Source organism: Rhineura floridana, chromosome 7 (assembly GCF_030035675.1).
Source record: "Rhineura floridana isolate rRhiFlo1 chromosome 7, rRhiFlo1.hap2, whole genome shotgun sequence".
Taxonomy (NCBI): Eukaryota; Metazoa; Chordata; class Lepidosauria; order Squamata; family Rhineuridae; genus Rhineura; species Rhineura floridana.
Genome location: NC_084486.1, coordinates 154,057,150 through 154,085,084, shown reverse-complemented (window position 1 = coordinate 154,085,084; position 27,935 = coordinate 154,057,150). Strand labels below are relative to the sequence as shown.

General features: G+C 50.1%; 1 protein-coding gene across 1 annotated transcript in view; it reads left to right on the top strand.

Moving 5' to 3' along the window:
• The window catches only part of LOC133389730 (probable cation-transporting ATPase 13A4), a 69,855-nt gene that overhangs the window by 36,688 nt on the left and 5,232 nt on the right, over positions 1 to 27,935 (top strand). Inside the window, 20 exon segments of the mRNA XM_061637756.1 lie at positions 1,130 to 1,303; positions 2,687 to 2,844; positions 6,648 to 6,726; positions 6,729 to 6,835; positions 9,137 to 9,198; positions 10,132 to 10,282; positions 11,496 to 11,573; positions 14,260 to 14,413; positions 14,921 to 15,032; positions 16,531 to 16,655; positions 18,101 to 18,270; positions 19,720 to 19,833; positions 20,392 to 20,471; positions 22,071 to 22,075; positions 22,630 to 22,759; positions 24,035 to 24,131; positions 24,492 to 24,564; positions 24,712 to 24,886; positions 25,383 to 25,612; positions 26,405 to 26,493. Of these exon segments, the coding sequence (XP_061493740.1) occupies positions 1,130 to 1,303; positions 2,687 to 2,844; positions 6,648 to 6,726; positions 6,729 to 6,835; positions 9,137 to 9,198; positions 10,132 to 10,282; positions 11,496 to 11,573; positions 14,260 to 14,413; positions 14,921 to 15,032; positions 16,531 to 16,655; positions 18,101 to 18,270; positions 19,720 to 19,833; positions 20,392 to 20,471; positions 22,071 to 22,075; positions 22,630 to 22,759; positions 24,035 to 24,131; positions 24,492 to 24,564; positions 24,712 to 24,886; positions 25,383 to 25,612; positions 26,405 to 26,493 (2,363 nt within the window).

The window sequence follows — 27,935 nt, the reverse complement described above, 5'->3', positions numbered from 1 at the left end:
TCACCCCACTTGCCCGGAGGACTAGCTGCACCCGAGGTGGCTGCCTTCGGGCACTTTGGCCTCTGCAACTAGGCCAGACCTCCGGGCAGCAGTGCTATGGCTCCTCCGACTCAGGGTAGACTCACTGAATTTAATAGACATGACTAACTTAGATTCATTAATGTCAATGGGTCTACTTTGAGTAGGACTTAGTTGACTACCACCCTCAGCCAGTGGTGGGCCTTTCAGTGGCTTTGGACTGCCCTGACAGTTGCCCAGTTGCATCGGTTTCTAGCACTGACCATGGCAGCAAGTTAAGGTCTTGCAGAATTTGGGATCTTGGGGATGAAATAGGTGAGATAACAGGCAAAATGTACATGGGACAGGAGTTACAACCAGTGACATAGGAACCTGCCTTCTATCGGGTCAGTCCATTAGCCCATCTAGTTCTGTCTACTCTGACTGGCAGCAGCTCTCTGAGGTCTTGGACAGGGAGCCTTTCCCGTCGCCTGCTGCCTGTAATCAGGATCCTGTAATCCTGGAGGTGCTGCCAGACTGAGCCTGGGACCTTCAACATTCAAAGCAGCTGTTGTATCCCTGAGCTATGAGCCCTTCCCCCAAAGAGACTGGACATGTGTGTGACAACTGCATTGCACCTATTGGCTGTGCAATGTGACTAGAGGCCAAGAGGGAGGTCTGGGGAGATGTGCGCACACAGCAGAAAAGCCCCACTCCCTGAGCAGCCTTGCCCAACCTTTGGCTCCCCAGACGTTGCTGGAGTACAGTTCCCATAATTCCTGACCATTGGCCATGCTGGCTGGGGCTGATGGGAGTCATAGTCCAAACAATCTGCAGGGCATCAGATGGGTGCAGGGCTGCTGCATGCGCAAAGTTGTTGACCGATGAGCAAACTTGATTAAATAATTATCCCTGGCTGCATTCTACACATCTGCAATTTTACCATGCAAGTGTTGAAAGTCCTGGGCACAGAATTCTGCAACCTAAATCCACACCTTTCTTTTCATTTTTTTAAAAAGTTGCTAGCCCTTATATTTATCCCTGGATCAGTTGTTGGATGGGAATCATTTGGTACTATATGGGGCAAACCATTGCTCGGGGGGTCCCTTTAATGCTGTCTGCTCTTCCTCAGGGGAAAGTATTCCCGTCACAAAGACCTGCTTACCTTGTGAGGAGAACAGTACTCAGCCTTGGCGAATGAGCTGTGCGGAGGATTGCAGGAGGCACCTCCTCTTCTGTGGAACGGAGATCATTCAGGCCAAGGGAGATGGCAAGGGCCCGGTGAAGGCCGTTGTTCTGAGGACCGGTGGGTGAACTTGTGGAGTAGGGTGATGTGGGGAGCACATAGAGTTGGGGGGACTCCTGCCTTACTTGCTGAACATCCCCCTGCCAACACCACATGGATGGCAAAAGCCCCCAATAACTGAACCCTGCAAGGGGTATAAGCCTTTTAAGTAGAGACCTTAGAATCATAGAATAGTAGAGTTGGAAGGGGCCTACAAGGCCATCCAGTCCAACCCCCTGCTCAATGCAGGAATCCAAATCAAAGCATTCCCGACACATGGCTGTCCAGCTGCCTCTTGAATGCCTCTAGTGTCAGAGAGCCCACCACCTCTCTAGGTAATTGGTTCCATTGTCGACTGGCTCTAACAGTTAGGAAGTTTTTCCTGATATTCAGTCGAAATCTGGCTTCCTGCAACTTGAGCCCATTATTCCGTGTCCTGCACTCTGGGATGATCGAGAAGAGATCCTGCCCCTCCCTTATCCCAGACCTTATCCCAGTCTGCATCTGTGCTGGATTTTTTTAAGGTTTTTTTTTTTAACGTTTTTAAAGATACTCTGTTTTAAAGATGTTCTTAACATTTTTGTTTGCTGCCCTGGGCTCTTTCTTGGGAGGAAGGGCGGGATATAACTTCAATAAATAAACAAATAAGGCCTTTGAGGTGACCTCATTTAATCTCTCCTAGTCTTGTGAGGTCCAGGAACCAGCTTTGAACCGGGAGGGTGCCTAGGTTGGCCTTTTTGGTGACCTCTCCCTTGCCTGGGAACCCCCTCCTTTCTTTCAGCACTCTTTTGAAGGCCGTTCTCAGGGCAAGTGTTTGTGGCCAGAGATGAGCATGGGGGCTTGGTCGTGTGGCTTGAGATCTTACTAAATACATCAACTGAATGTGACCATGTCCCCTGGACATGTCCGCCGCCCTGTTCACCTGTGTAAACCACCTTTCCATTCATGTTTATTTTTGATTTATACATTTATACACCCTCAAGATCTGAACAGGGTGGTTCATGACAGATGCTGTTGGAGGTTGCTGATTCATAGGGTCGCCATAAGTCAACATCCACTTGAAGGCACATAGCAACAACAACATCCCTATCCCTTGCCCTGAGTACACAGTGGAGCACGGTGTATGTAGCTACGAAGGAGAGTTGCGTTCCTGTCTCCCAGCAGAGCACTCAGCCTAAGCAATGCAGGAGGCAAAGGGAAGACCCACCACAAGGGTTCAGGGCCTCCTTATCCCACACCTTTTCTGAACTGAACCCCAGTCTCCCACACGTGCCCTCATCTTGCCCTCTCGGTCCAATCCCCCTCCTCCCAAGCTTAGGGAGTTGTACTCCACAGCTAAGGGATGTTGGCGATGCTCCCTGTTTTTTGCCATTCACATCTGGGCAGTTTTCTTGGTCTTCCCAGGTTTCAACACAGCAAAAGGGGATCTGGTGAGATCCATTCTATACCCAAAGCCCATGAATTTCCGGCTCTACAGGGATGCCATTCGGTTTCTCATGTGCCTCATAGGAATTGCTGCCATTGGGATGGTCTATGCTGTCTGTGTCTTTGTACTCAAAGGGGTGAGTAGTTGGGGATATAAATAGATATATATATATATATCATCACTGTATATAAAACCACGCTGTCAGTGTTCCCTCCCTCTGGAAACTTTGAATCATCTTTTCACACAAATGCAAAGTCTGAGCAAATGTTTATTTATTTATTTATTTATTTATTTATTGCATTTGTATACCGCCCCATAGCCGAAGCTCTCTGGGCGGTTTACAACAATTAAAAACATTAAAAACAAATATACAAATTTAAATTTAAACACACATTTTTAAAAACACATGCTAAAATGCCTGGGAGAAGATGCAATTAAAAGTTTTCTACCAGCAGAAAGTTTCTACCACACAGAAAGTTTAAGGCTCCACATCTGTTCAGAATCCACATCTGAAATTTTGCAATGTAGCTGTTTCCACATCGCAGTTTTAGCATTCACCGTGCTGCTTCTTGTTCTGAGGCCCCTCAAAGCCTGTGAGAATCTCATATTGCAACTGAGTTAGGAGAATGTTGTTTCATAGAATCATAGAAATGTAGAGTCGGAAGTGGCCCATAAGGCCACTGAGTCCAACATTTCTCCAAATGTGTCGCGACTGTTCGTGGCAGTTTTGCCCACGTGCCTTTTTTGCTCTGTCTCCTGTTTCTTCATTGGAAAAGCATTGATCCTTGTTCCTGACAACAGTGCCCCCCCGCCACTGGTGTCTACTGTGGGGGGCTGAATTCTGAACCCTGCAGCTGGGGGCTGCCTGCTGAGTTGGTCTCACTAGGAATGTATTAACCCCAGTTTTGATAAATGGAGAGTCTGCTGAGAACAGTTTTTATGGATATCCTAGCCTGATTTGAGACAATGGCTTAGTCCAACATAGAATTAAGCAGGTTAAAGCCTTTCTGGAAGCAGTGGATATATGTGCAGCTCATCCCATGCCGGATAGGGGCCGGTGGTTCCCAGGACTCTTGCTTATATTAAAAGTAAAACATTTCCAACATTTCTGAAGACAGGTTTTGAAGGTGCGAAGGGCTGGAAATGTGGGGAACGTTTGGAATATGTGCAAAATGCCTGTAAATTTGGATATGGAACACCTCCCCAAAGGCATCTCTGCCCTCATGCAGGTGGAATGGTATCCCTGGCCCCTCCCGCCCCCATTTGTTTCTGAGCAAGGCATACACCAGCGCTTGCCACCAAATGGAGACCGTGGGCATCTGCTACATAGGCAGGTGTCCCTCACCCTTTTCCTGTCCTGGGCCCTCCACACAAGCTGATGTCTTTCAGACTATGGATGTCCTAAAGTTTAGCTTGCTTGCATGCATGTATGTATGTAAAGTGGGGGCCCATAACTAATCCATGGGGTGTATGTGTGTGGGTGCTTGGGTGGAAAGAAGAGGATGTTCTTTGCCTAGAGGGTCAGGGGACCCTATGGCAGTCAACATTCCACCCCTAGAGACTTGGGGCTCATCCAGACGACCGCAAAATGTGTGACACACGCGCTATGTGTGTTTATTATTTTTCGGTCGTCCAAATGGCATCGCGCGGTGTCACGCATTTTTGCGGGTTAAATCCGGTCCTTCTAATACTGGCAAAAATGCGATTTGCTATTTGAAATTGGGAATCTCGCTGGCAAATGAAAAAGGCATTTTTTCCAATGGGAAACAGTGGGGGGGAAAGGCAAAGTGAGGACTATCAGCTGACAACCCGATTAGGAAACAGTGGATTATCCCTCTCCGTTTGGATAAGCCCCTAGAAACGTCACTCTGGGCCTCCTTAAGACTACCCTCTACTGGTGGGCTCACAGAATCGCGAGGGCAGACTTCAGTGCCGTATCCCTAGATCTCTACCGCTGGGTCCAGGGCCAAGGAGTGGGAAGAGAGCTTGTGTGTGCGTGCGTGTTCTCATTTTTCAAATCTTAAATTCAGTTCTCTACATTTCTGCTTTTTGTAGGCATTTTTTACTAATGCACACATTTTGCTAGCAGTTTCTTGTCATATAATGCACTTTTGTGTGTTATTTTCGCTCATATATTCATTTTATGTTCACTTTCCCCTAACAAATGCATTTCTGTAAACATGGCTTGGTTGGTAAGCTGCATTGCAAAATTTGAATACATGCAAATTTCGAAGGATGGCTGTCTTTTGCTTCTCATATTTTTTCAGAAAGTCCAAAAATGATAGATTTGGCCTGAAATGCAAACTGAATTGAATTTCTCGCACATCCCTAGTGTGGGTACAGTTGAGGGCACTCTAGTCCTCTGAAAAAGGTCCCAGGCTAAGGGGAAAAGCTTGCCACACTACATGCTCCCTCTCATCCTCACAGCCTTTGAGCATCAATCGTCAAGGAATGCGCCTGTGCTGGATTGCCAGGAATTATTGCAAGCCTTACCTTGTGTCACTCAGGTGGTGACCGGGGGTGGGGGACTGACAGCGGGTGGCCGTTTGGATTGGATTGTGGTTCCTTTGGCACAGGGGATTTCAACTAAACATTGGGAAGACTTTCTGAGCTGCTAGAGAGTGGTAGAGAAAGGTGATGGAGTCTCCTTGGTTAGAGGTTTTTAGACAAAGCCTGGATGGCCACCTGTGTGGGATGTTGTAGATGCATATTTCCTGAATGTTATGTTATGTTAAACTTATTTACACCCCACCTTTCGGCCAAAGGCCCTCAAAGAGAAAAAAACACAGGTATAAAATACATCAACAAAAGCAAAACAATTTACAAAAATTAATACCATATAATACAATTTACAAAAATTAAAGTAAATAAGAGATAACATCAATTAAGAAAAAATAACCAGGAAAGGCTTTCCATCTCGCCCGAACTTGCAGCTCTTTCAAGGGGTGGTACACCAGTCCGAGACGGCAACGGCCTGCGGCTCAGGCCAAGAATAGCGCAACTTGGCTAGGGCTGGACTAGATGACATTTGATGCCCCTTCCAACTCAGCAGTTCTGTGACCTGCCTTACAGAATCTGCACAAGCTAGCAGCTTGTTATGTACTTCTGAATGAGGAAAATAAAATGTGAAATATAAGCCATCAATATTGCTGTAAAGGGAAGGAAGATTATATTAGTTGGGACTAAAATAGGATGCAAGAGTGACAGTTGCCCCAGGGGGTCTGTGGGGGGAGGGGAGGATGAGCCAGTGACTGTAGGGATGTGAGCATGTTGTTCTAAGTGTGTGTGTGTGTATCTGTGACGCTGCCAATCATTCACACACACTGACCAGAGCTGGAGGGAAGGAAGCTCTGATGCTGGAACGGAGATTGCTGAGGGGGGAGACAGAGATGCAGGCAGCTGGGAGGGGCTGGTTCTGTGGCTCCTTGCAGGGAAAGGGAGGGCTGTGCAGTGGCTCTGGCGGGGGAGATCCACGGAGCGCCCTCGTTCCTTGCTTGCGCATCGGAGCTAAAGTGCCAGTGGAGAAGGGGGGCTTGCAGGCGGGAGCGGGAGGGGCTCCCCTTCGCTTCCACCTGCCGTCAAGGCGAGAGCCACCCCTGTCCTCCTGACGCGCCTTTGCAGCTTGCAGCCTTCTGGGCGAAGCTGATGCGCAACCAGCTCTTGGCAAGGAGGCCTCTGCCTTGGACGGCTTTCTAGGAAGTTGGGCTTGAAAACTGCCCTCCGGCTCGTTGTGCAGCTTCTTTGTCTATGTCATTTCCATTTCCTCCTTGGATTTGCACAGCAGAGGAGCCGAGTCAGGCTGGGGGATCTCCCTCAGTTGCGATAACGGTAGGTGTTGAGCCTGCAGGCCCCAGCCCAGGTGGTCTTTTTCCCCGCTCAGGGCATCTGCCCCTCTTCTCCTCCTCCTGACAACCCTGTTTCCCCTTCTCTCTGTGTCAGGAAGAGGCTGGGGAGGTGGCGAAGAAGGCCCTGGACGTGATCACAATCGCAGTGCCTCCAGCCCTGCCTGCTGCACTGACCACGGGATCATTTATACCCAGAGGCGGCTGAAGAAAAAAGGGATTTTCTGCATCAGCCCCCAGAGGATCAATGTGTGTGGCCAGTTAAACCTCATGTGCTTTGACAAGGTACCTGTTTTCCCTCGCTGGGGGGGAAAGGGCAAATCAGGGGGTCCGGCTTCATGGCCAGGTGGGGGTGAGCACTGCAAGAAAATAAAATTGCTTTGAGTCGGCCATGTGGTGTGACCTCCAAGGCTCTTCTGGCCATTGGCTTAGCTGATGTGAAGCCACAGAAAGTCCACACGCGTTCTAACGCCTGAGAGGGGAAACGTTGGCCACCGCTGGATCAGGGCCATCTAGTGCAGTGTCCTGTTTCCATACAGTGGCCAACCAGATGTTTACGGGAAGCCCTCAAGCAGGACACGAGCACTATAGCCCTCCCTCCCTCCTGTTCCTGAGCATAGTGCCCTTTCTGATGGAGGTGACCTATAGCCATTGTAGGCATTGATAGCCTTCTCTCTGCGAGTTTGCCTCATCTCCTTTTCTGGCCGTCACCACATCGTCCGACAGTGGCAGATTCCACAGTTTAACTCTGCGCTGTGGAAAGAAGGCCTTCCTTTCAACTGCCCTGAATATCCCAACATGCTGCAGGGTTGGGTGACCCCAACTGGGGGTCCTTGTTCTTGGCGAGAGGGAGGAAAACTTCTCTCTGTCCACATTCCCTCTAATAACTCATGACTTCTATGAACCTTCGTCACATTCCCCATCATTCTTCCCCCCCACCCCAAAGTAAAATCTCCTGACATGTCACTGCCTTTTCCCTTCGGGAGGTCACGGCAGTTAATGTCAGGCAAGGCGGAGGACAGATTAGTTCTGGATGTGATGCACAAAACACAGAAAGGTAAACAAGGGCTCAGCTTCTGCCATCCCTCAGAAGTTGGCAATGGCTACATCAAAGGACAGTCTGCTGGCGGTCCACACTGGCAAGCTGATAGGAGCTGAGGTTTATTTATCTATCTATCTATTTATTTATTACATTTGTATACCACCCCATAGCCAAAGCTCTCTGGGCGGTTTACAACAATTAAAAACATTAAAAACAAATATACAAATTTAAAAACACATTTTTTAAAAACAATTTAAAAACACGTGCTAAAATGCCTGGGAGAAGAGGAAAGTCTTAACCTGGCGCCGAAAAGATAACAGTGTTGGTGCCAGGTGCACCTTGTCAGGGAGATCATTCCATAATTTGGGGGCCACCACTGAGAAGGCCCTCTCGTTGCCAGACTCCCAGCTTCTCTCCGAGTAGGCACCCGGAGGAGGGCCTTGGATGTTGAGTGTAGTGTATGGGTAGGTTTGTGTCAGGAGAGGCGTTTCATCAGGTATTGTGGTCCCAAGCCGTGTAAGGCTTTATAGGTTAAAACCAGCACCTTGAATCGAGCTGGGAAACATACAGGTTGCAGTGCCTCCTTCTCCGCCACCCCCTCCGTGCACACACAGGTAGGTGTGGCAGGCCAGGCTGGACGGTTGCCTTCTCATGAGTTCAGCCTATGACTTCCAGGCAGGCTTGCCAGGTCTTAGCATGGAGATTTAGACAGGCAGAGAGAGAGAGAGCAGCAGGCCGTCATCCAGCCTTGCAGCTCCATCAGTCCCTTGGCTGACAGCTGAAATCCTGCTTGTTACAGCAGGCCAAGGAGGAGGAGGGTGGGGCCAAAGGGGCCACTGGAGCCACTGACTCATTTGTGCTTGAGAGTAGTACTTCCCCTGCATTGAGCTGTAACTCATGTTAGCTCTACTCAGAGCAGACCCTTTGAAATTAATGGCCGTGGCTATCTTGGGCCTATTTATTTTAATGGGTCTGCTCTGAGTAGATGCAACCCATTATCTCAATAATCCTTGCAATGACCCGGTGAGGTAGGCTGGTGTGATTTATCTGTGCCAACTGGGAGACTTAAGGGAGAGAGAGAATGGTTCCCGTGAGAGCTCCCAGTGAGAGACGAACTGGCACGCGATGCTTACAGCTCTTCCTCTCCAGCCTCTGCCAGCGTCTGAAGGAGCACAGCATGCCAGGAGGGGCACGGCGCAGAAATTCCCTGCCGCAGGAGGTGTGGCGTGGGACAGGATAGGACTGACACCATGCTGGCCTTGCATCTTTGACTGTGGGGAAGATCAGCATGCGCTGGTGAAGACATCACAGCCACGGCAGAGGATCCTGGGATGGAGCGTGCTCAGGGAATTATCCTGAGCCCCCAAGGAAGGTCCCCGTGGCCGCTTCCGTCCCAGGTCCCCCCGCAAGCCCCTGGCATGCCTGTCAGCTCCTCTTCCCATCCTCCTCCAGCAGTCGGTCACCTTGACGCGCTCCCCCTCTGGGCTGTTTTATTCTTGCCTGCCCCCTGGCATCTGCTGATAAATTCATATGCCCATCAACAGACCGGCACGTTAACCGAAGACGGACTGGATCTCTGGGGAATGGTCCTGGCCAAAGGAAAGAGGTATCTATCCATCTGCGCAGCTCTTCAGTTCAAAGTTCCCAGAGGGGGTTGGAATAAAGCGGAGAAAGGCCATGCTAAAACCAATCCGCAGCGGGGAGAAATGCACCAGAGGTTAAAAGCCTGGGGACATTTTTTTAAAAAAAATCTTTGCCTGGATTGGGTGCCTCCCTGGCAAGAGAGGGAGAGCTCCACAAGTGAGGGGCCACAGCCAAAAAGGCCCTCTCCCCCCCCCAGCCACCCACCTCACTTATATCTTGAGGACATCGAGGGGGTATATATACACTATATGTTAGTGTCTAGGATGTCATTTTGGGAGATGTTCCCTCACTAAGCCACAGAGGGCTCGAAAGGTAAGAGCCAGCACTCTGAATTGTGTTCCAAAATGGACTGGAAGCCTGTGGCACTCTGAAAGCACTGGTGAGATGCATCCCAGCTAGCAACCCAGAGTCTGCCATTTCTGGGCAATCTTCAAAGCAGCAACATGGATAGCATGTTGCAGTAGTCTATCCTGGCACACAGAACATGCACAATGGCAGCCAGGCTGCAAAGAGCTGTGGGTCTAATGGGAAGCCGCCTTGTACTCAGTCAAACCACTGGTCTCTCTGGCTCTACACTCTGTTCACCACACAGATGTCCGTCGTCTGTGGCAAACTCCCACCATTGCCGTGGCCACCAGTGACGAAAGCGCATGTAACGTGAAGGGTTGTTGTTTGGAAGACACAGAAAGCAGAAGGGACCCTCCCAAGGGTATTGTGGGAAAATCCTCTGTGCAATTTGATTTAGAGACCTTTTATAGGCTCAAAACCACATTGGGTTGTTATTGTCAAAGACTTTCCCCCTTATAACTGTTGGGCAGTCCCTTTTTGCATCCCGTGGATTTGCTCGCAGTCTGGCCCCTGCTTTTCTCATGTCACCTGCTCTCTCCCAAACCAGCTTCCAGAGTGCCCATACCTTCTCCTCCGGCGTGCTGGTGCCCTGGGGCCTGGCATGTGGAGCCATGGCCACCTGCCATTCCTTGGTGGTCCTGGATGGGAAGATTCAGGGAGATCCGCTGGACCTGAAAATGTTTGAGGCGACTCACTGGGTAAAGCTTCATCTTTGCTATGGAGAAGTAGCCTGAGGAGATCCAGAAACAGTCCTCTTCATGGGAGGCGGGGGGAGGGAGGATCCCCACCTTGTAGAGAGTCAACGCAGGCCAACTGGGAAGCCATTTGTTGCTGCTGTTGTCTCTTTCTGTAGAGCGCCTCTCCTGTCCACCCTTCCTTCCTGCCCAACAGGAACCTTTCTCCCCTGCCTTCCATCAGGATTCTTGTCAAGACAAAACTGGCCAAGGCAATGTCATGTAGCAGAAGGGGTGCCTTTTATGGGGCCAACAGGCTTTTGAGGGGCACCAGACGCTGTGTGCAAACGACAGAGTCCAACCATCATCTTCCAACTGTGCTTGTGAGCACCCAGGCAGGGTTTGGAGGGGGGAGGCACAGAAAGGGCAAAGTATATTTCTGGGTGGGTGAAATCTACTAGGTGGGGGGCAAACGTCTTGTTTTGGGGGTGCCCCCGCAGCCTCCCCACTGACAGACACGGAGTACCAGGAGGACCTTAATCTAATTTAGCAAATCAGACCTTCTGGCTCTCATAGTTGACCTCTGTGCGAAAAGCCTACATACTCCTGCATCAGCCTAATTCAGCCCACAAATATAGTATCATTTTATCCACTTCGTGTTGCCCGTCTTTTGCAACGGAGGCACCAACAACCGTCTCTACTGAACTAAGCATTTGCTTACTGTCAGATTATGATTGTACTTGAGGACGGTCGCAATCGCTGCCCCACATGTACATAGGTTTTATTTTTCCCCCTCTAGTTTTGTTTTCCTTGTGATTGATTAATTTATGAATCACCTTCTACATAGGCATCAAAGTGATTTACAAACATACCATAAAAATGGCTAAAAATAGGTTTTAAAACAGTATAAAACCAATACAAAATGAACACCTGAGGCAGAGCTTTTCATCCAGGTGGAAAAGCTTGTTGAGACAAACATGTTTTCAGTTGTCTCTGGGAAGCAGAGATTCCCAGGTGGCTGTGAAGGGGGCGTCTGATGCTTAAGGAGACGCTCTCCTGCTGCAGAACGGTGAGAATTCCTGAGTAAATGTGGGACAAGGTGCCCTGTCCCCTTCCGAGCCTCCCATGAAGCAACCAGACTGTCAAGTACTTTCTTTTAAACTCATATTTTACTCAAGTGCAAACTACATTAATCCTAGTTAGGAACTAAATGTGTATTATTATTTTTAAAAAACAGGAAATAGAGGATTCCAATAGTGAAGATGGACAACTGGTGAATGCTGTCATAGTTAAACCAGGAGCCAAAGCCGCACAGGTGAGCTCAGCCGTCGGCCACTAGCCCTTGCTGCTTGTTCACCCAGCTCCATCTCATTCCACTTCTGCATTAACCTGTGACGTTAATTTTTAAAAACATGTTTAAATACAAAGGGTTGTGTCTGACTAAGCCATACATGAGTAGATCCGTTGGCATCAATGGATTTAATCACAATCAGTGCAAGTCCATTGATTTCAGTGAATCCCCTCCGAGTATGGCTGAGTGGGATATAACCCTTTTTTAAAAAATGCCTTTTGATACATTAGAGCTGAAAAATGGCACAAGAACATTTGGGAAGTGCAAAGTTTGGGGGATAGCTACAATGTAGGCGTTAGTCCAGAAGGTGCCAATCTGCACATCAGACTTTGGAGAGAGCGAGTTCCTCAAGTGTCCCTGCGTCGAATGCGACAAGGACAAATGCTGGTGGCTTCCTGAGCCTTCTTTAAAGAGTGGCCTGAAAGCCCCTCTGTCATTGCCCCCTTGAAGCCAAGCAGGCTGTGGCATTGCCAGTTGGGCAGCTGTCTGGGGAGAAACCCCACAGAGGCCGCTCTGAGCTCCTTGGAGGAAGGTAATCAGAAGCCGGCTGCCTCTCAGCATAGCAGCTGCTGGGAGTCACGAGTGAGGAGACCACTTCTGCTCACACGCCCTGCTGCATGAGGGTTTCAGCCTGGCTGGCCACTCCGCGAAGAGGGTGCCCTTTGGCTCAATCCAGCTGCTTCAGGGCTCTTCTGATATTCTGAAGCAAGATCGTGACTTGCCCAGGGCAAGATGGCCCTTCCCCTTTGGTCTTTGAAAGGCAGCAAGCCTCTCCAGCCCAGTGGACCAGATGGTTATCTTCAAAGCACTGCAAGAGAGACACCTTCAGCATCTGGCCCTGCGCGTTGAAAGAGGCTTTGCAGGCACCGCTGACCAGTACCCTTTCTCCCCAGCGCTGCCCACACCTGCAGACAGGTGTGGGGCAGGTGGGTGTGGCCAGGCTTGGCTTGGCCAAAATGGCCTAGCTGGCCCATTGGGAGGCCTCAGGAGGCTAATTTGGCCTGTGGGCTGAAGGTTCCCCAACCTTATCTAGAGGGCATTCTGTTTACTCTCACCCCCACCTCCCAGCAACTTTCTGCATATTTCCATATGTCACCTACATTTTATATATGGGCCCTGAAACAGAGGGAAACTCATGCATCTGTTGGCCCAGTTGTCAGAAGAGCCCGGCTGCTGGATCAGATATGGCAGGATTCTTGGAACTGGAAGTGCTGGGAATTGACCCTGGGATCAGCCTGCCCCCCCCCCCCCCACTCAGACTCTGCCGGGACAGGCTTCCTCTCCAATGAAACTGGCCTCTGGGTTCAGATTGCTGTCTTCGTGCTTAACTGCTGCTAGGCAGGGCGCTACCGCAGTAAAGGTTTGGCTATTTGACCAATGCCAGTTCCGTCTTAAATAACTGGTGAGAGAGAGATCAAGCGGTAGTCTTCTGCTTCCATTGTGGTACGTTCAGGAGCAGAACGCAACTATTTCTGCTTGGAAAGAGTGTGCGGGGAAGCCTGGGGCCCAGGGACCAAATGTGGCCCTCCAGGACTGTCTGTCTGGCCCTTGGAACTCTCCCCGCCCCTACTGGCCCTGCTTTGCACCCTCCTCGAGTGCTTTTGCCTGGCTGTAATGCAGAGCCTGGAAAAGTTACTTTTTTTGAACTACAACTCCCATCAGCCCAATCCAGTGGCCATGCTGGCTGGGGCTGATGGGAGATGTAGTTCAAAATAGTAACTTTTCCAAGCTCTGCTGTAATGTGTACTTGAGCTCTGAGAATGCCTTGTTTGTCGGGACAGAGGATGGAGAGGTTTGTGGGCATGTATAAAAACTAGCCAACTGTACAAAGGTAAAGATTGCATTATTGCTCCGCCCACATTTGCTTCTGGCCATGCCCACCAGAGACATTTGGCCCCCAATAGGGAATGTGGCCCTTGGACTGTCAAAGGTTCCCCACTTCTGAGAAGGAGATTCTTCCCCAAAACCCATGTCCCTCTTTTCTCACAGTTGGGGAATATAAAATAGTCACGCTCTGATCCTCTCTCAACTGACATGATGAAAAGAAGGGAAGGCTGTTCTTTTTCCTGCTGAAGTCACAGCTGGGGGAATCTGTTCTTGTTAGAAAAAGCAAATGCAGTGGAACAGCCCGGAGGGAGGTTGTGTGCATGTCCGTGTGTCTTGCAGGCAGCAACGGGGGTCGGAGAAATTCTCCCCTCAGCAGAATCGCTGGTCCTCTGCTGCCTCGCCTCCCCTGGATGCAGTCTCCTTGCCAAATGAACCACCTTGAGCAAAAGCAACAACAGGCGGGGTTTTGCAAATTGTTCGCCATCTCTGAATTGATGATGATGATGCGGAACATCATTCTAGAATAGGATCTCCTGCATTTTCTAAGTTTGTCAACAGCAATTGCAACAGGTCCGATTTGGATCAGAGCTGCAGCACTAGGGAGGTTGAGCCTTTTCCCCGATGCTGTTCTCTAGATTAAAGCTGCCCCTTCGAAGGGGCAGCTAATCAGAATCATGCCCCCTAAAGTTGCTATTGATGCTTTTCTTACAAACCACCCCCACCGGGGCATCTCTTCATGGAGTTCCCACACCCCGCCTAGGATCGCTGCTCAGAAATCTCCTGCCTGGCTGCAGAGTCCATCTCCCTTTGCCTTTCTCCCCAGGGTGCTGTTGAAGGAATGGCTGTCTTGCGCCAGTTCCCGTTCTCTTCAGCCCTGCAGAGGATGTCTGTCATCGCCCGGGAGTTTGGTGGGGGCCACCACGCCTTCATGAAGGGGGCCCCGGAGAGAGTGGCCGGCTTCTGCAAGCCAGAAACAGGTGACCTACACCTTTACATTCCACCCTGTCTCTCCCCACGCACCTCCCCTTTTGCACAGAACCTTCTTGAGGTCTGGGAGGTGGTCCTCTCTCAGCAAGAAGAGCTTTCCCCCGAGCCAGAGGCCTGGCCTGCTGCCCTTGAGAGCTGTTCCTACTGCTTCTGCAGCAGGCAGGCAGAATGGCAGAGCAGAGAGGCTCTGGCCTTGCCCTCCACTCGTGCACTTTGCGCGTGGGCTGGAGGTTGGGCTCCTCGGTCTCTTGGGAAGCTCTAGAGCTCCAGGCCCTTCACCTGTGCACCCCCCAAAAAAATTCTGTGCCAGGGGTGGGTGGCAAAAGGGTGCCACAACCTCCGGCTTTAAAGTCTCGGGTGCCTTTTTAACTGTTTGTGCCAAGGCTGCTCCAAGGGCAACCTCTCGTGTGCAGACGTGTCACATGCTTCCTGCGGTGGCCCCCTCCCAGCAGTGGGCCACTGTCCCAGTGAGGACCTCTGTCTTCTTTCCTGCCCAGTGCCCCCCACCTTCACCAGCGAGCTCCAGCTCTACACCGCTTGGGGCTTCAGAGTCATTGGCCTGGCACACAAGCACCTGCAGGCAGGAACAGAACCGGCTTCCTTGGCAAGGTAAAAAGGGAAAGTGATGCCAGGTACAGCGGGGGGGGTATGTGAGAGGGGCCGGGGGTGAAAGGAGGGAGAGAGCCCTGCCAGGGTCTCCTGATGTGGAAGGTGCTGGTAGAGCCTTTCTGCCTGGTGCCAAGCAAGGAAGCGCAGCAGAGAGCAAAGGCCAGACTTAGCAGCACATCAGGAAGGAAAGCACCCCGCCAAGGCTGCAGTGCAGGTCAGCTGCTGAGGCAGCAAAGTCACTCTCCTTGGCCTCTCCCCTCTCAACTGTGACTGTGGGAAACCTTGTGTGGGCTCTGCAGCTTTGAAGCCAAGCCTAGGAACTGTTGGAAGGGGGGCACGAGCAACTCCTGTTCTGTGCTTTTGTTTGTGTTCCAGAAGGGAGATAGCGTGAGGGTCCTGCAGATGGACAGGCTTGACTACCTTTACCTGTGATGCTCTGACTGACTTCCTTCCGTTGTTAGACTGATACGTCTTTAAGGGAAGCTTATCTGCCCCTCCTCCTTCCGCCCTTTCCATTCCTTTCCTCCTCTGACTGTCTGGGAGAGAGGAGACATTCCTTTGTCTCTGCTCTCCTAGCATGGGGCTAACTCCCGCACCTGGGCGTTACGCCTCCAACTTAGCTAGTTAGTTAGAACTAGCCCTGCCTTTCTATCTACTATGTATTTCTATAAATAAAGGAGTTTTTCTTATTTTACTAAGTCTTAAGTCTCAGTGGTCTTCATGCAGGGTAAAAGCCTGCCACTTAGGTAAACGCACACACTGGCACACAAGCAGCTCAGACTGCTGATGATCTCTGCTCATTTATACAAATTTACATAACAGAAATGTGGGCCAACGGTTGTGTTCAACTCAGAATAGACCCACCGAAATTAATGAACCTACGTTAGCCACGTTTGTTAACTTCAGTGGATCTACCCTGAGTGGCACCTCAGGTCTGGCAGAGGAAGAGTTCTGGAGCTGGGTCAGGCCCATCTGGTCTAGCATCCCACAGGGCCAGACGGCCAGATGCTGCAGCTGGAACCTCACAAGCAGGTCTTGAGTGTAACAGCAACGCTCTCCCCGCTGGCATTCGGATCAGCAGGAGAGCGTGATCACCTTCCCTTCACTAGATGCTTTTGAGCAGAGGCTGAGTGGCCACCTACCAGGGACACCATAGTATTGGATCTCCTGTGCTGGCAGAGGGCTAAGCTTGATGACTTTGGGAGTTGCCTTCCAATTCCGATTCTACATCCTGTTGTGAGCTTCCTGGGGGCAAATGAAGAAGAGCCCAGTTGGGTCAGGCCAGTGGCCTTCCTAGTCCAGCATCCTGTTCCCCACAATCGCCACAGCCCTCTTTTACTGTCTTATCTTCTAGGACCAAATAGGTAAAAGGAAAAAGCCTGGTTCTCTGGGTGGACCTGGCTGGCATTTCGGCCTTTGCTCCCTGGCAGGCTGGTTGTTTCAGGGCATGACAAAGTGGATCTCAATGGCTTTGATTCATCTCATTCTTCTGTCCAAGGGAGGAGGTAGAGTCTGGCCTGACCTTCTTGGGATTCCTGATCATGGAGAATCGGCTGAAAAGCGAAACAAGGCCTGTCCTGGAGGAGCTGAGCGCTGCCCGCATCCGGAGCGTGATGGTCACAGGTGGGTGGGTTTGCTGGGGCTGAGGTCTTCCTGCCTAGTTGTTGAAAGCAGAAGAAAGACATTAAGAGTGGTATTCAGTGCTAGCTCTACTCAGAGTAGGCTGATTGAAGTTAATAAACACGACCCATTAGTTTCAGTGGGTCTACTCTGCATAGGACTTAGTTGAATACAACCCTGAGCACTCTTTTTTGCACTTCAGAATCAAATTGGAAGCATGTCACTGCTAAAATGTGGGCATTCCCGGTAGAGACAGAAAGAACTGTCAGTTTCGCTTCCCTCAGTTTATTTATTTATTTATTTATTTATTTATTAAACTTATATACCACCCGACTAGCAATAGCTCTCTGGGCGGTGAACATCAAAAAAATACAATAAAATTACACAATCTCATAAAACAGAGTATATAAAAACTGTACAAACTAAAATCAGATTACAACAATTTAAAATTAAATTAACTTAAATTAAAATGCCTCAGAGAAGAGGAAGGCGCCGAAAAGATGATAATGTCGGCGCCAAGCGCACCTCCTCAGGGAGACTATTCCATAGTTCGGGGGCCACCACTGAGAAGGCCCTAGATCTTGTCACCACCCTCCGGGCCTCCATATGGGTTGGGACCCGGAGGAGGACCTTCGTAGTAGACCATAGTGTATGAGCCGGTTCATAGCGGGAGAGGCGTTCCAACAGATATCGTGGTCCCGCGCCGTATAAGGCTTTATAGGTTAATACCAACACTTTGAATTTTGCCCGGAAGCATATGGGAAGCCAGTGCAGGCGAGCCAGAACAGGTGTTATATGCTCAGACCACTTGGTTCTTGTTAGCAGTCTGGCTAGTTTCTTATTTTCCCAGTCTTAAATTCAGTTCTCCACATTTCTGCAGCAATTTGAGAATTTATTTGAAAGAAAAAAATCCTCATGAAAATTCTTCAGCTCTGTAGTGCAAATTCCTCCTAACAGACACAATGTTTGTATGCCGTTTTGACTCAAGGACACATTTTTGAAAGCAATTTTCCTAATATAAACATGCATTTTTATATGTTATTTTCATTAATATATTTATTTTTTATTTGATTTGTATCCCGCCCTTCCTCCCATTCTTATGCACACTTTCCCCTAATATATGCATTTTTGTAAACATTATTTGGTTGAAGATCTGCATTTCAAAATTCGGAGAAGTCCAAATTTAGAAGGGTGACTGCATTTCAGTTCCCGACTTGTTTCAGAAAGTGAGAATTTGATAGATTTGGCTTGAAATGCAAACTGAGTCAGATTTCTCCCCCCACATCTGCTCCTGACACACACACAAGCTGCAGCCTCATTTGAAATTTACCCACCTAGAAGGCCCCCATTATAAATGGAAGGAAAGCAAAGTGCAGGAATTCATGCAGGGCTCACTTCCGAAGCTCAAGATCCAAACTGCGGGTGACGCCCCTGTCTTGACTCTCTAGGCGACAACATTCAGACAGCGATTACAGTTGCCAGAAATGCCGGCATGATTCCGCAAGCCAGCCAAGTGATCCTCGTTGAGGCTGACGCCCAGGCAGGCCACCCCTCAGCATCCATCGCCTGGAAGCTCCTGCAGGAGAGCAAAGTGAACCAGGGCTGCTGTGGGCCGGAGGTGAGTGTCCCAGTGGACACCCAGGAGCTGCCCGATCGTGCATTGTTAATTTGAGCATGCCAGCTGCTCTGATAATTCCATGAAGGGTCGGATGGAATAACCCAAATAAAGAAATAAAACTCATTGACGTTTGTTTATGTTTATGTATTCCGACTTCTGCTGGTAGAAGCAGAGAAGCAGCTAGGAGAAGGGCCGTCGTTCAGTGGCAGAGCATCTGCCTGGCATGCAGAAGGTCACAGGGTCAGTCCCCAAAGGCACCTCCAGATAGGCCTGGGAGAGACCCCCTTTCTCAAACCCTGGGGAGCTGCCTGTCAGTCAGTGTAGACAAGTTAGATGGACCAGTGGTCTGACTCAGTAGAAGGCATCTTCCTAGGTTCCTACAGATCACAGAATTGTAGAGCTGGAAGGGGTCTGTAAGGCCATCAAGTCCAACCCCCTGCTCAATGCAGGAATCCAAATTAAAGCATCCCCGACCGGTGGCTGTCCAGCTTGTTCTTACATGCCTCCAGTGTTGGAAAGCCCACCACCTCCCTAGGTCATGGGTTCCATTTTCGTACCACTCTAACAGTTAGGAAGTTGTTCCTGACGTTCAGTCGAAATCTGGCTTCCTGCAACTTGAGCCCATTATTCTGTGTCCTGCACTCTGGGACGATCGAGAAGAGATCCTGCCCCTCCCTTATCCCAGACCTTATCCCAGTCTGCATCTGTGCTGGATTTTTTTAAGGTTTTTTTTTTAATGTTTTTAAAGATACTCTGTTTTAAAGATGTTCTTAACATTTTTGTTTGCTGCCCTGGGCTCTTTCTTGGGAGGAAGGGCGGGATATAACTTCAATAAATAAACAAATAAGGCCTTTGAGGTGACCTCATTTAATCTCTCCTAGTCTTGTGAGGTCCAGGAACCAGCTTTGAACCGGGAGGGTGCCTAGGTTGGCCTTTTTGGTGACCTCTCCCTTGCCTGGGAGTACTTCAAGTACTTGAAAGTGCTATCGTACTTCCCCTCAGTCAGGCTAAACATGCCCAGTTCTTTCAGGCTTTCCTCATAGGGGTTTGTTTCCAGTTCCCTGATCATCCTTGTTGCCCTCCTCTGAACGCTCTCCAGTTTATCTGCATCCTTCTTAAGTGTGGTGCCCAGAACGAAATGCAGCAGTCAAGGTGAGGCCTAACCAGTGCCAAATAGAGGGGAACCAATACTTCACACGATTTGGAAACTATACTTCTGTTAATGCAGCCTAAAATAGCATTTGCCTTTTTTGCAGCGGCATCACGCTGTTGGCTCATAATCAGTTTGTGATCAACAAAGATCTACAGTTGTGGGTCTAAGGTTGGGGGTGGTGGTCTGATACATGGACAGTTCTAGTCCTTGCCTTCTCCGTGAAACAAAGCTGCCAGTTCCTTTCAGATCCAAGGCCAGAGGTTAGAAATGCCTCTTCTCTTCTTCCTCTTTTTCAGGGTAGTTACACGAATATTGGAGGATCTGGCGGTGGAAGGAGCAGGTACCATTTCTGCCTGAGTGGGAGATCTTATGAGGTCATCAGCCAGAACTTCAGTCATTTGCTTCCAAAGGTGAGTTGGGGGCACTGGTGGGTCGCCTTTCTTGGAGGTGGGCAGGAGCTGTACATTCAGAAGGAGTCCTTCCTTTGGGGAAGGGGAGTAGAGCACCTGCACTGCATGGAGAAGGCCTCTGGTTCAGTCCCTGCTGGCATCTCCAGGTAAGGCTGGGGTAGACCTCTGCCCTGAAACCCTGGATTTCTGCTGCCAGTCAGGATTGACAGTACTGAGCCGGATGGACCCAGTGGCTTGGTCTGGTATAAGGCAGTTTCTGGTCTTCCTATCCTGCATGTTTCAAAGAAAGCTGGTCTCATCCAGCCAGGCCAGAATTGCTCCCCTTTTATGGCATGCTGATGGCCTCTGATGTTCGCCCGTTTGATTTTTCCCCCCAAGTGCTCAGGCGTGGGTGCTGAGTGGATGGGGCTGTCGACTCTCAGACTCAAACCCCTGTGGCTTCATGATTTACCTGGGTGCAGCCAGCGTGTTTTATTTCTTTATTTCTTATTTGATTTTTACCCCTCCCTTCCTCCCAGCAGCATATCTGACAGTCGTCTCTCTCTCTCCACCCTGCAGCTTCTCCTGAACGGAACAGTATTTGCCAGGATGTCTACAGCCCAGAAGGCCAACCTGGTGCAGGAGTTCCAGAAGCTGGAGTGAGTGTGTCCAAATCCAAGATACATTGCAGGGGTGGCGTCTCAAAGAAGGAGATGTTCAGAACCTCCAGAATTTAAGGCATGATCTGCCAGCTCAAGAAAGCCAAAAATGTGTGCCAAGCTATTATTATTGTCACTTGGCTGCAGCAGAGGGAATGGTGAGGCCACATGGCCCTCTCCCCCTCCCCACTTGGACCCCCGTCCTCTCTCGAACCGGGCTCCCTCCGTGGCCATCCTATCTGGTTGTGAGCTATGAAGGAAAAGGGGAGGCACTTTTTCCTTTCGTATCATGCCCATTTGATTGCAAGCCTGAATCAATTAGATGGTTGCTGTAATCTTTGCACTGTGCCTAGAAAAGATAAGTGTGATAATGAAAAATGATAATAACAGGGGTAACAGCAGAGAACGATTAAAGGGCAGCTGTGCCAAAATCCCCTCTATGATTTCCCCCCTCTCTGCTCAGAGGAGAGTTGTCAGAAGCCACACTTCCTGCAGCAGTTTGCAAACATCCTAGCCTGACTAGTCTGCCCTGAACACACACGTGTGTGTGTGTGTGTGTGTGTGTGTGTGTGTGTGAGAGAGAGAGAGAGAGAGAGACTTTTTTCTCTTTTGTTTTACAGCCAACGACTGTGGGGTGAGTTTAGAAATATTGTTCTGTCAAACAGATTCAGCATCCTCTGAGACAGGCGAGACAGAAAGAGATGGCTTGCAATGCCTGCATTCACTGAGGCCACGTTCACACCAGGCGTTTATTGCACTTTAAACAGTCATGGCTTCCCTCAAAGAATCCTGGGAAGTGTATTTTGTGAAAGGTGCTGAGACCTGTTAGAAGTCTCCTGTTCCCCTCACAGAGCAACAATTCTCAAGACTTTTATGGAAAAAGGAAATGACTGTTAAACCGCTATAGCAAATTGTAGCTCTGTGAGGAGAATAGGGGGTCTCTTAACAACTCTCAGCGCCCTTCACAAAGTACATTTCCCAGGATTCTTTGGGGTAAGCCATAACTGCGTAAAAAGAAATATTAGGGGAATAAATGTCTGGTGTGAATGTGGCCTGAGTGTTTTTGCCACAATTGATCACCTCTGGAGAGGGTTGCTTCCACCATGATGCAAAGGCCAAATTGCAGGTCACATAACGGTGGCTCCATCTTGCAGCTGCACCGCCAATGCGCTTGCACAGCCAGGGCTGGTCCAAGGCAGCACCTTGAGCAGGAGCGCCTAGGGCTTTGTCCTTCCCCTTCCCCTTGGCTATATGGGGCACTGTGGGGCCTGTTTTGTCCACAGCTGTACATCATGGAACTGCTGCGACTGCTTTCCCACCCCCCTGCCCCCCACCGCTCCACACCAGGCACTGCCAGCCTCTCCTTTCAGGGCCGCAGCAAAGAGGCTACCTTTGGCCCCTGCAGCAGCCGGTGTGAAAACTGAGGGCCCCACGACATGTGTTCCTGCAAGGAGCAGGGGGTTGGACTTGATGGCCTTATAGGCCCCTTCCCACTCTACTATTCTATGGTCCTATGATCCTTCCCCTCAGCCCTGAGTTCTGTTGGCTGCTTGGAGGGATTCCTGTGCAGCCAGCTTTGCAGTGGTTCTTATTCTGCAGGCTCAGTAAGAGCTAGTGGCTGGGTCTGTATTGGAAGCATGTTTTGATTCAGTTTGCATTTCAACGGAATTTATCAAATTCGCACTTTCCAAAGCAATATGAGAACCGAATCACAGCCGTCCTTCGAAATCCGCATTTATTAGAATTTTGGGGTGCAGTTCGCCAACTAAACAACATTTACAAAAATGCATATAATAGGGAAAAGTGTGCATAAAAATGAATATATGAGTGAAAATAACATACAAAAAGGCATGAAATGATGAGAAATGGGTTGGAAAAATGTGTACTTTTGTCAAAACTGCCTACAAAAATGTGTTTATTTGGAGAAATTTGCACTAAAATGGTGGAGAATTTTCATGAGGATTTAAAAAAAAAACTATTTGCCGATTGCTGCAGAAATGTGGAGAACTGAATTTAACATTAGAAAGGTGAGAAACTGAGAGGACTGGAACCGACAGATCCTTCCGTCCCTCGTGCTGGTGGCAGTGATGGAGCGGGGGCGGGGGGAGTGAGTTGTTCCTGGACATAACGCATGACTTTCCTTGCATAAAGTTCTGAGCCAGGGCTGCTGCCTTTCAGGCTCTGAAGGTGGCCCATGCCGGGATCTCCCCGTCTGAGCAGGAGGCCTCTGTGGCTTCCCCCTTCACATCCAAGACCCCCAGCATAGAATGCGTGCCGGAGCTGATCAGGTGAGCCTGGGAGTTCTATTGGGAGCGCCGTGCAATCTGTTCCCCCTTGTAAGGAGAGCTGAGGGTGAGGCACTAAGCTGGAACTCGGGCAGTCTGAGTTCGAAATCCACCTGTGTTCACCTCCATCTGCTTGAACGTTGGATCTCCAGAGTTACACTAAAAGAGTTGCACTGGTTACCAGTTGCTTACCGGGCCCAATTCAAGGTGTTGGTTTTGACCTTTAAATCCCTATACGGTTTCGGCCCAGTCTATCTAAAGGAGCGCCTCCAGCATCATCAGCTATGCCGCCCAACAAGATCAGCCTCAAAAGACCTTCTCTCCATCCCATCAGTCAAAACAGCCAAACCGGTGAGGACTAGAGAGAGGACTTTTTCAGTTGTGGCCCCCACCCTGTGGAACTCCCTGCCAAATGATCTCCACCATGCCCCTTCCATGATGAGTTTCTGCCAGGCCTTGAAGACCTGGCTCTTCAGGCAGGCTTTTGAGGTGGGTTAGATTCTATCATTGTTTTTAGATTTTTAATGTCTCAGTATTGTATGCCTATTTTGTACGTCGCCCAGAGTGGCTGGACAGCCAGCCAGATGGGCGACTAATACATTCAATATATAAATAAATAAATTACAAGCCTCATAGGAGAAGTGTACAGAATCCGAGTAGCTTTTTTTCCAGGAGTGAGCAAGGAAACTAATCCAGTCCAACTGACTCCACTTCACCCCTCTGCCTCTTTCCTTAAGTTTGCGTTTTGCATGTGCTGAAGGCTGAATTTTGGGTGACGGCCTTGGGTGTGACACCCACTAGTAGGATAGCGCTGGAGCAAACAAGGATCCTGCCAACTTGTCTTTTTCTTGTGCTCCCTTCTGAGCACATTGCTACTGCAAGCGCATCGTTCCCCTGTGAGATGCTGTGTGTCGAAGCATCCAGGAGCAACGTGGAGCAAACAGGTCCAGCTTTGCATCCAATTTCACAGAATGGCTGTTCAGAGGACAAGACGGATCCTCTGGCTACACCAGCCTTAGCGCCCTGTGGATGTTGCTGCGCCACAACTCCCATCGGCCCTGACTGTTGGCCATGGTGCCTGGGGCTGTTGGAGTTGTAGTTCGATGCATCCGGAGGGCACCAGGTTGGGGGAAGGCTGTGCTGCACCATGAAGGCTCCAGAGATGCAGGCCAGCTTTCCTTACTCTTTTGTCCCCTGCGAAGTTCCTGGAGCTTCTCTTACCAGAAGGGCCAAGCCTTCCTTGCTAACGACTCTTCCGCCCCCCTTCTCCCCACGCAGGCAAGGCCACGCTGCACTCGTCACCTCCTTCTGCATGTTCAAATACATGGCCCTCTACAGCACCGTCCAATATATCGGAGTCCTGCTCCTCTACTGGGTATGGCAAAGGAGGTGGGGGTGAGGGGTGAGGCACGCTGGCGGATCTTTCAGGCACCTTGCTGCCCTCCTTGCCTGGCCAGCCTCGCTGCCTGAACACATGGGGGTGGGCATCTGACACTTCGTAGGACCCCAATTCTGAAGAGGCAAGTCCCCTCTCCAGCCCCCTTTTGGCTTCTCTGGCCACTCACGGGCTCCCTGCTCCTGCTTAATAGCACTGCATGTCATGTGCATGCGCACACCCTTTCCAGTCAAGTGGCCAAGGGCACCATTCAGTGGTGTGGCATGAGGAAGCAGCGGGTGAGGTATGCAGGTGGGCTATAGAACCTCAAAGTGGCCCCGTCCTCCTCCTTTCTTTCAGAAACTAAATTCCTTTGGAAATTACAAGTTTCTGTTCCAAGATCTGGCAATCAACACTCTCATTGGGATGACAAGTAAGCTCTTCTTGGCCCACTTTTTGGTGGGGCAAGGGCAAGGGGAGCTATCTCCAACCTGGTGCCCTCTAGGTGTTTGGAGCTAGAGCTCCCATCACCCCCAGCCAGCACAGCATCTCCCTTGCGCCTCTCTCTTTCTTTGCACAGTGAGCCTGAATCCCGCCTACCCGAAGCTGGTCCCCTACAGACCCCCAGCCCAGCTCACCTCCCCGCCCCTCCTGCTCTCCGTGCTCCTGAACCTCCTCTTCAGCCTGGCCATGCAGACCTGCGGCTTTGTCCTGGTGCAGAAGCAGCTGTGGTATTCCCCTGCTGACCTCCTCAGGTAGAAAGGGCTTGTTCCTGCCCGGAGCTGGGGTGGGTGGGCTCCCTGGGGTGGGGAGGGAAGAGAAATGTTGCCTTTCTCTTTTTAAATTTATTCTGCTGTTTCTGCCTCCAGATTTCACTCAACTTGCTGCTTTGGAATGGCTTCCTCTATTTCGCACCCCACTTTCCTCTTTTGATCCTCAAAGACTGAGAGCAAATGCTATGTCCAGTGCCGGCGCCAGGCATGCTGGGAGCCTTGGGCACCACCTGTCCCGGGCCAGCAGCGGCAGAGCGCAACCCCTCCATGCAGGCTGCACGGGGCTTATAACCCCCCTGCACATCCCACCTACCTCTATCAATCCTGTAAATGAGGTGTGCACTATGTGCGCATACATGCCATTAACCAAGATGGCGGCGGGGGCATCAACCCCTTAGGAAAGCCTTTGCTTCCATCTTAGTTGATGGCTTTGTGGTCTCTGTTCTTTTGCAACTCAACCCCTGGTTCCTCTTCGCAGCGCTTGCACTCCGGGGAACAAAAGTCACGCGGGACTCCCTGCCTCATCCAACGACACCCTGGGGGGCAGCTGGATGGAAAGCCCCGCCATTGGGGAGGGAGCAGGTGTCAACACTGGCTACAGGAGCTATGAGAATACCACCGTGTGGCTCCTGTCCACCATCAACTGCTTCATGGTGGCGCTGGTCTTCTCCAAGGGGAAGCCGTTCAGACAACCCGTGTACAAAAACTGTAAGTGGCGGAAGGAGATGGGCACGGGTGGGAGTTGCCCTCCTGGAGACTGAAAGAACCAAAATCCCCATCCAAAGCTTTTGGTTTCATGCCCCGAATCACCAGTAGACCCCCATCACGACCTGATCTCCCAACAGCATTGCAAGGCCTCTTCGCCTGGGCTGGCTTGTGGCCAACGCCTAGTCTGCTTTATTTAATGGGTTAGTCAGTGTGGTGTAGTGGCTAAGGTGCTGGACTAGGACCTGGGAGACCAGGGTTGGAATCCCCAGACAGCCATGAAGCTCCCTGGGTGACCTTGGGCCAGTCACTGCCTCTCAGCCTCAGAGGAAGGCAATGGTAAACCCCCCTCTGAATACTGCTTACCATGACAAACCCGATTCAGAGTTGCTATAAGTCGGGATCGACATGAAGGCAGTCCATGTCCATTTTCAAACATGATTGCACAGAAATAAATCCCACTGAACTCAAAAAGTATGCAAATGATGAAACCCACCCTCTCTTCTCCTCCCTCCTATCCCCTCCCTCTTGCCCCTTCCCTCCCCCTTCCTCCCCATCCCAATCTCCTCCTTCCCCGTCCCCCTCTGAACACCGCTTACCATGAAAACCCTATTCATGGGGTCACCATAAGTCGGGATCGAGTTCAAGGCAGTCCATGCTATAGTAGTCTAGAACTCTCAGCCATGTGTGTGTATGTGTGTGTGGGGTCAGCCTCTGCAGCATCAAGAGGATAATGGGTTTCATATTGCCCCAGGAGCCCTCCCCACCCCACTTGCCTCTGCTCTTTCCCCCCAGATGCTTTTGTCCTTGTACTGCCCTTGCAACTGGGGCTTTGTCTCTTCTTCCTGTTTGCCAACATCGATTGTCTCTATGCTAGGATGGATGTAAGTACCCCTTTCCTTCCTTCCTACATCAAAGTGCTGCAGCTGCCTTCCTCTACCTTCTCCCCATAGGGCTAGGAGAGACTCCCTGCCTGGAACCCCGGACAGGCACTGCCAGTCAGTGTGGGTGATACTGGGCTAGATGGACCCAGTCTCCTGACTCAGTACAAGGAAGCTCTGGAAGTTCCTATTTGGGAGGGGCCACAGTTCAGTGGGAGAACATCTGCTTTGCATGCAGAAGGCCCCAGGCTCAGTCCCTGCATGTCCAGGTAGTGCATGGTGGGAGTCCCTGTCTCAAACCATGGAGAGCTGCTGCCAGTCAGTGCAGACAATACTGAGCTAGGCAGACCAGTGGTCTGACCAGTAGTACCAGATTCCTATGAGCACTTTGGGCTCCATCCCAGTGGATGTGCCTGGCTATTCTGAGAATGTGATGTTGGTGCTGGTTCCGAGGCTCAGGTCTGTGAACAGCAGAGCTTTGTCCGTGTTTCCAGCTGACACGCTGATATCCACAGGCCTCAAAGTCTGGAGACTGGATTTGCATTTTTAGCTCTGAGTGAATATTCTGTCCTGGGGGCAGATCTCCACTGTGGAGGAGTCAGAGTGCTTAGAATAAGGTGGTGATTAGAGTTTTAGTTTTTAAAAAATGCATAAATAAACCAGCTTTCAACCTCAATTATCAACTTTTTTTTTGTATGTTTGCATTACATATTTTCAGGAAGTAACATAATGTTTCAAGTCTGTCTTTTTAAAATGTTATATTGCCTGTCATTTAAATGGCACTTCTTACTTTTATAGTGCTTTACAATCTTATACTTTTCTACATCAGCCCTGTGAGGTAGGCCATTAGTCCCATTTTTAGACATGAAGGACTGAGGTGTAGTGACCACCTGTTAAATACTCAGTCTGAGCTGGGATTTGAAGATGCTCCACAAAGGCTGTGATATGTGGGAAGGCAAGACTGTTCTCTCTGCCAAAGTGCCCTCTTCAGCGGCAATATCTCCAGGGTCCTCTGAGCAAATCAGCCTGAGTGTCTGCAGCAACGCTCCACTGGACACCTTTTTGAGCGCTGCACATTTTTGCTTATATCTGCATAGGCCAGAAACTCTCGTTTATGTCCAGGGAATAATGAGAGCCGGGGCATCCCACACGGCCAATATGGAGGGGGGTCTGCTGGAGAAGGAGGAGGCCAAGGAAAGTCCTGGAGCTGGCAGAGCTGGTGCTTTGGGGTGGCAGCAAACAGTTGGTTGTTTTAATTTATTGCATTTTTACTGCCAGGGTGGGAGAGTCAAGCTGTCATGTCAGGTACCAAAATAACCTCACCAGGCTTGGGTCCTTCTATGCACAGAGAGGACTGAGCACCATTTGCTGGTATCTACCTTGGTAACTGAGGCTGTGAACACGCTAATCGCCAGATCAAAGTGTTTCCATTGGTCACACCTGGA